The sequence below is a fragment of the Thalia democratica genome, chromosome 8, assembly GCF_965202585.1.
Source record: "Thalia democratica chromosome 8, ktThaDemo2.hap1.1, whole genome shotgun sequence".
Classification (NCBI taxonomy): domain Eukaryota; kingdom Metazoa; phylum Chordata; class Thaliacea; order Salpida; family Salpidae; genus Thalia; species Thalia democratica.
In genome coordinates this window covers 29992762-30000845 of record NC_139172.1, presented here as the reverse complement: position 1 = coordinate 30000845, position 8084 = coordinate 29992762, and the positions used below count along the sequence as shown (strand labels likewise).

Below are 8084 nucleotides of genomic sequence, written 5' to 3'. Positions count from 1 at the left end.
TTGATTAAACAGAAAAAATTTAAAGTTAAAAGTAAATTAAATACAATTACTATATTAAGTTGTTGTAAACAGCTCATATAGAAATAAGTCAGTTTATGTATACTTAAAAAAAAGTTTAAAGTCATGTATAAGCTACTTGATCATTTCAAAGCGTAATTGACTATGTTATTCATTTACAGTGTTTGAAAGGTAATAAAAGTGTACTTAAGATGTGAAAAACTTTATTGATTTTAAGAAAATTAAAAAATCAAACTAAGCTAAAAACTTTTAAATGTTATGCAACAAGTTAGTTATTTCTCATTAACAAAATTCAAAAAGAAAACTTGTTGCTTTTAGTTGTAAATAATTAATTTTAAAATAAACAACAGTTTTGACCTTAAAGTTTAAATATGAACTAAAAAATGATTCTCTATAGCTTGAAAAATGTTTTTGAGAAAATTTGTGAAAATAACAGCTTAAAATAAACATTTCAAATACTGACAAAAGCTTCATTCTTATAAATAGCAGTTTGGTGTTTTCTTTTAATTTTCGGAATAAAATTTTCAATTTGCATCTCAAATGTGTTGTTTTTGTTTGAACCCGTAAACTTTACAATGTTGTTTATCTGAAAAAAAGTAATTAGCAACAAACTTTTAAAAGTATGTAAAAGCTGTAAAATCAACAGCCTAAAACATGTTCTTTGACAAATAGGAGCTTAAACTTTCGATAAAGTATTAAATAACTTCCCAATATTTGTTTTTGCAAGCAAAATGTTTATATACAAAATTTTATACCTCTAACAGCTGATTAACTAAAGACTTTTCACGATTTATTTTACTTTTCTTGCACTTCATGAACTTTAAAACATCTTTGTTGACTACAAACACAATTTTCTTTTTCTCTTCCATTGAATGTTCAAGAATCTATTAATCAATGTTTCAGTATTTTACATCTTAAAGTAAAACTTTACAAAACATAATATATAAAGTAAATAAATTTCAGCTTTTAGTAAAGTGTTATGAACAAAATTTAAATTCAGAAATATTATAATTAGCTAAAGTAAAAGTTTAATTTTCTATTTTATTAAATATTATAGAATTCACTAGTTAAAAATAAAAAAACACTTTTCCAATATAAAAACGTAAAAATTTACAAAATAAAAATATTTAGAAACTAAGTTAAAAAATTTAAAATTTCAGTTTTGAGTAAACTGAGATACAAAACAAAAAAAAAACGACAACAAATTATTAAGTTTAAACTTCGTCTTCATCACAAATAAAACTCATCATTGACGTAACTTTGTCAAAGCTCAAAGTTAAAACGTGATTAAAATAAAAGAATGTTTTTGAAAACCAACTTTTTGTAGCTTGAAGCCGTTCATAGAATCAAAATCAGTTTGTATTGACGGAACAAACACAAATATGCGGTTGTAATTATTAATCATGGATTGTACGTTTTTGGTTTCATCTGAAATTAAAAAAAAATATTAGACGAAAACTGTGGTTGAAAGTTTGCTTTTTATTGAAATGTTTCTGTTATTTAGTTATAGACTTACTACAGATTAATTTTCGTAACAAAAAAGTTTTAATTTGAATTAGCAAGATAAAAGTAATTTTGGATGTGTTTAAATTTCAGATTATTGGTAAAACTAATTTGTTTTTAATGTTTTGTTGGTAAAGCTACATCATAAAAACATCAAACATTTAGAGCTAATTGGGAATTTTTAAAACCGAAACTAATTATCAGATGATAAAATGTATTATTGTGTAAAAATTAAAAACAAATATATTAACAATATAATGTAAAAAAAAACTGTATTTCTATCAAGTAAACTATGATATAATATCTGTTTTGATTTAATCTTATATTAAATTTTTAAGCACAAATTGGTTTTATTTTACGTATTTCAATGGTTTGATTAAATACTTGCAATTTTCCAAACCACTGTATAACGTAAAAACCCAATTAAAATAGATTTAAGCACATAATGTTTTCTTCAATATAAAATGCAACATAAGATTAATAAATCAAAAGTAGAGCTTTTATTCTTGTAAATTAGCTTTTTATTTGTACTAATACTATAGATTATTTATTAAAAATTTAGAAAAAAAACCTTTTTTAAACTTTAAACTAACAGTTTCCAATAGTAATTCCACTTTTAAATTCATCAACAATTTCACATCCTAATTTTTCTAGTTTTTCTTCGCAAGAACTAGTCATAAAATAAAGTTCTTTTTTAGTATCTTTTTCCATTTCGGGTTTCAGATCATACAGGAAAAAAACTCGAAAGCTTTCTGTAATTAAACAGAAGTAAAAAATTTGATTCAACATTTGGTTTTGTTAATTTAGTAACTTAAAAAAAAAGTGTGACCATAACATGCTTTATGTAGTAAACTTAATTAATCTTATATATTAAAAATTGTTAACAGTTATTAAGCCTGTATGTTGTTATAACTAAATTATAAAAGTACAAACCTGAATAAGAACAACTGAAATACCTTTTCCAATAAACTTTTGTGTACAGAACAATTCTAGTAAACACGATCAAAAATACTACAAAAATCACAAATGTAAAAGCGAAAGCTGCCAGCAAAATCCAAGTAATCAGTTTTGAAGCTTCGTAAGGCACTATTATTACGTCACAATAGATTCTTTCTTTATAATCGTTTTCCAATGCGACTTTTACATAATATTCGCCGTAATCTTCTTCAGTAACATTTCTATTTTATTTTCGATTAAATGTGAATTAGTAAACAAAAAAATAAAAAAAACATTATACACTCAGCAGCCTTTATAATCTATAAAAAAGTAATAAGGCACCTGATTAATAGTTTCCATTTTTAATAGTTATTGTTAGTAATATACTGTATGATGAAAAATATATAAACATCTAAAGTTTCGACAAAAGTGTAACTACTTTTGAATTTTAATGAGACACATTAAGCAAAAAAGATTGCACTATGTTATAAAAATGATGTAAAATTCTCTTAAACTACTTTTCTAACAATTATATCAAATACTAATATTCAAGCTAAAAACATTTGATGAAATGTTGTGTTGTATTTGAATAAACAACAGTGCATTCATTTTTTGAACTTTTTATCTAATTTATACAATCTACCAATTACAGTATGTTATACAACGTATCTATATAATTATAAGTTATTTTAAATTAAGAAATCTACAAAAATATTTAAAAGTTCTAACACGAGTTGCGTTACTATATTAAAAGATAAAATACGTTTTTTGAGTCAATTAAAATACTTGAGATAAGGGTATATATTTAATAATCAATAGTTTTAAAAATCCTTTATAAAACCTTACATAATACAGCTCTACTTCGAAAGTTACCTAAAATTTATAATAAAAATACAAAGTTAATAGATGAAAATACTTTTCTTACTTAATTTCAAGTGTTGCAACTAGTTGTTCTGTGTTGTTCGCCTTGTTTAACTCTCTTTTGCTGAAAGCAAAGTATATGATTTGAATAAACAGTGAATAAACTTATTTTGAAAACTATTGTAAAGACCATCAAGAATGTGAACCTTAAAAAACTTTAGATGCGTTATTAAGTATTTATAAGTGTATAGAGCCTGTTTATACAACAAGTTAAAAAAACATTTAAATAAAGTTACATATCTTGATTAAAGCAAATGAAAAACAGTTTCTGCTTAAACAGGTTACTTAATAAGCAGGTTACATTTGAACACTATTTTTAGTCAACTAATACTAATTAAACTAACAAAGTGCATTTATATTTGTGTTCATGGTGGTTAACAGTTGCATTCCAACTTTCAAAGTGGCCACACACTAAATTTTCCCCAGTCTGTTCGATCAAGTTTGTTAAACTTAAAAGCTCTAATAAGTAGTGATTTTAAAGCTGTTTAATTAATAAAATGTTATCTTTAATACACCTACCATACGTGCTTGCCTAGAAAAATAAGGAATGAATAAAAAATCTTAGGTCTGTAAAACCAAAACAAACTTTAAATTACTAATTACTTATTTTTAAGTTTTTATATTTTGAAATTAAAGTTCTTCAAAACCTTTAAATAAATTTGATTTTGTTCCCAGAAACAAAAGCAGTTTAACACTTTACTACCAAAATGTTAGGCTAGTAAAATTTTGAATCGAATCGAGTTAGGTAGAATATAAATGAAAGCCAAAAACATCAGTAGAAGCGAGTTAAATGAATGTTTTTTTGATTAAGAGTAAAATTTGTTGAAATAAATAATCAACCTCATTTTTGTGCCAGGATATGGCATGCGCGGTGTCGCAAACCAGAAACTTTTTCTCAACTGTGATTGGTTCAAACTTGCGAGCTTCTACTTTGTGATTGGATAGTTCGCACGAGCCAGCTGGAGGGCAAACGGTTTGTAATTTTTCAGGAACTAAATTATGAAAAGTTGTAGAATAAAATGAACGTTTAAATTTTGAATTAAATAAATGTGGAGACTTGTTTAAACGTTAAAAGTACAAGTCTGTTAAAACAAATTTTTTATATTTTTTCTTCTGCAAACATTTAACTAAAGTAGTTTGAAAAAAATAGGCTCAAACAAGTTGTTTTTAGCTGTATGTCTTATGTGTTGTAGAAAATATTCACACTTCTTTTAAACAGCTACCACAGTTTAAATATTTACTAACCGTAAGTTACGTTGAAAACTCTTGTTACCATTGAAGCATATTTTTGATTGATTTTGCAGATATAATTTCCGTTCGACGAATTGTCTTTAAAATTTACTATAAGCTGTGAAAGTTTAAGAAAATAAAAATAAACATAAATAAAAAGATTAACTCAGTAGCTTTCAATTTTTACTGTTAAGTGTCTGTAAATAATTAAGTTTACAATCACTTGTATGATAATACACGTCTACTTAATTGTTTAAACGAAAAACAACGCAACAAAAAGCGAAAAAACGTTTAATGAGTAATACAACTAAAAAAAAATATCAAAAAATTTTTAGAAACTTCTTAAGTAAAATTTAAGAGTTTTAATCTAACTTTTAGCAAAATATCTAATATTGGCAATACCTTTTAAAATTCAATACATTTTAACTTAATGTCTTTAAGTATTAGAATTAGCAAAAAAGATCTTATTTAAAAACGTACAAAATCAATATATATACCATAATTTTTACCATCGAATTTAATGGAAAAGCAGTCATTGCTTTACTTTAAATAAAACTAATTATAGCTGCTTTAAAAATTTTTAGGAAATTAGAGCTCTTCAAAAACGTAAACACTAAAGTCGGTCTTAGAATAATAGCTGCAACCTTCTTGTCTTCAAGTCTAATATTATCAGTTTCGCCTTCAAGTTCGCTTATTTCAGCGCAATCTTTGTACCAAGTTACTTTGTATTCTTCCGCGATCGGAGAGTTGTGTTCAATACCGTGCTCGTCTGTAAAATCATACAAAAGTGATATATTGTTAATTAATACGGGTTTAAAACTTTATATGCAAAAAACTTTAAAGGTGTTTCAGTATTGGTAAAAAGCAAAACATATTAAAACAATAAAAATTAATTTACTACTAATAAAATAGTAAGTATATAAAACTTACAAACCTCTTATTAAATTTACGTTGTCAAAAGAGAACAACAGTTAGCTCATTATCGTTTGCGTTAGTTTATTTTAGTTGCTTTTATTTTTGCCATTTAAAACATTAGTGGTGGAAATTGAATTGACTTGCACCAACCTAAACATTGCATTTCAAAAGTGCCACTTAGTTCTTTTTGTTCTACTTTAGCAAAAAAGTTAGAGTGAGAATTACACGTCATATTGTTTTCATCTTCGTAATTAATTGTGTAATTTATCTGGTAACACTCATCTGGGAACATCTGAATAGAAAGTTTGAGGTGTAAAAAGGGTTAGCAGTTTAAGTTAAAGTATTTAAGTTTAAGGGATTTGCAGTTTATCGTTAGAGAACATTCTGCACAATAAAATGTTTTTAAATTTTTTTTTAGTAAAAAAATTGTTTCATTTTTATAAAAGTTTGCTTCTACTTAACTTGTTTAAAGGTAAAAAAATATTTATTTTTTATATACGCCTTCTGTGATACACACCTAGTTTTTACAGACAACAAAAAAATTATATTTTTCTACCGTAAAAACACTTTAATATATTGTAAATTTTATTAAAGTATGTCAAATTTATTTAGTTTAAGCTTCTAATCAGATACGTAAAAAAATCAGCTTGTTTTATAATGAATACCTTATTTAGTATCAAAACTTACTTTTGTATAACTTAAAGTTTATAAACTTATAATTACTTCAAATAAATATTACCCCAAACTAAAAAATCTAAACTAAATTACAAATTAAAGACATCTTCACGAGTTTTCCCTAAATAATCGATAGCTACCCCTTGGGGGATTTTCCTTATGAAGAAAAAACAACTAATAGGGAGAGATAAAGTAAATAGGTTATATACAATTTAAGAGGAGATATCTAAAAAATGGAAAATTTATATATTTCTTCCTAGGGGGCAGTTATAAAAATGAGTTTGGAAAACCCTTGAAGTTACACACTAATTGAAATTCATACTTACAAATTTTAGTAAACATTTTATTGTTGTGTTAGATGGTTCAATAGTGATATTGTGTACACTAAACTCATCATAGTAATCTATATCCCCAACTTCATAAACAAGTTTGGTTTGATTTTGTCTTGTTTCGTATACAAAAACCTGAAAGTAAAATAAATTAACGTTTTTTGGTAACTACAAAAAAAAACTATTTGATTGATAAATATATCTTACAAAAAAAGAAACTTTTACTATTTTAAACTAAAAACATATAAAATACATACTACATAAAATTCAGTGACGTTTTTTATTACTATGCTTTTACAAAACTCTAAAAAGAAAGATTTTATTATCATAAAAAAAAAACAATAAGCAAGATTTTTTTTACCGTACAGTTTAACTCTTCATTGAAATAAGAATCAATTAGTTCTGAAATTTCACTGCTATCTAATGGTACGTAGGTTTTCCAGCCCTTTACGTAAGTTTTTGTTATTTCAAAAGAACTACAACTTTTATCATAACGAGTCACACTACCTGTACAAAAAATAAATTAAACGTTTACGTTAAACTGTTTTTAAGATTTATGCATAAAAACTTACTTTGTGCAAATGTAAAAGGTATGGAGCTAAAAAAACAAAGTTTTAACAAAAACATTAGTGATATATGGTGCATGGCTTTTTTAAACAAGCTGAAAAATGTTTCGGTAAATTATTTCCATTACAAGTTACGTAAACAAAGTTAAAATAATCAAAGTAACTTATAAGTGTATTACATTTTAAATTATCTGCATATCCGAAAGCAAAAACTTTTCAAATTGTTTCAAACTGATGCTGTTTAAATTTTAATAAAAAAATTTAGGATTTAAAAGGTTTTATAACTTTTAATAAAAAATATTTAGCAATACTGCGAAAAACTAAACGAAAATCCTATAAGTAATTTTCTTTGTAAAAATTTAGTTTTGTTTCTAAAATAATTAAAAAAAATTGATACAAGTATCACGTATCAACAATTTAAACCATACTTGCAAAAAAAAAATCTTTTACAGAAATAGAAATAAGTCTAAGCTATGACTAAACTTAAAACAAAATGTATTTACTATACATTAAATTTCATACATGAACTACATAAATAAGCTTTCTAACAAAATTATTTTACTTTTAGTGCAATCTAACTAAAAACACTTAATCCGTTTCACACCGAAATACTTGCTTTATGTGAACATATCAACATTATAAAATGCTAAGTAACATATCAACATATTAACATTATAAAAAATAACATAAATAACTAAATTTTTTAACAATTTTATTTTACTTTTTCTAAAACAACTTTAACCCTTTTCACAATGAAACACTTGCTTTATGTTGCTATATGTGAACTTATAAAAATATTTTAAACACTTTTACCTTTTTTCTATATTGAGAATGTGCCCGAAGGCACTAATAAGTTGTACAGTTAGAAATTGAAAATAATTTATGTTGGTTTGAATGTGACTGACATTAAGTTCAGTAATCAAAGTAAATAAATTTTTATATATAAATTCTAAATAGTGCATATAATTTTTTAGGTACTCTGAACATAAGT

At 24.6% G+C, this 8084-nt stretch overlaps 1 protein-coding gene across 2 annotated transcripts; it reads right to left on the bottom strand.

Moving 5' to 3' along the window:
- Positions 1-345: 345 nt before the first annotated feature.
- LOC145842523 (uncharacterized) lies at positions 346-7184 on the bottom strand. 2 transcript variants are annotated; one of them, XM_082949980.1, is made up of 14 exons: positions 7100-7184; positions 6889-7034; positions 6525-6662; positions 5674-5815; positions 5253-5377; positions 4624-4726; positions 4219-4370; positions 3723-3805; positions 3383-3442; positions 2455-2699; positions 2115-2273; positions 1337-1446; positions 774-902; positions 346-604 (listed from the first exon to the last, which is right to left on the bottom strand). In XM_082949980.1, exons 1-14 carry the CDS (start codon positions 7170-7172, stop codon positions 470-472), a joined length of 1800 nt encoding a protein of 599 aa, XP_082806106.1. In that variant the 5' UTR covers positions 7173-7184; the 3' UTR covers positions 346-469. The 2 variants fall into 2 exon arrangements, with proteins under 2 accessions (XP_082806106.1, XP_082806107.1); XM_082949981.1 differs by having other exon boundaries at positions 4219-4337.
- Between the last annotated feature and the right edge of the window lie 900 nt (positions 7185-8084).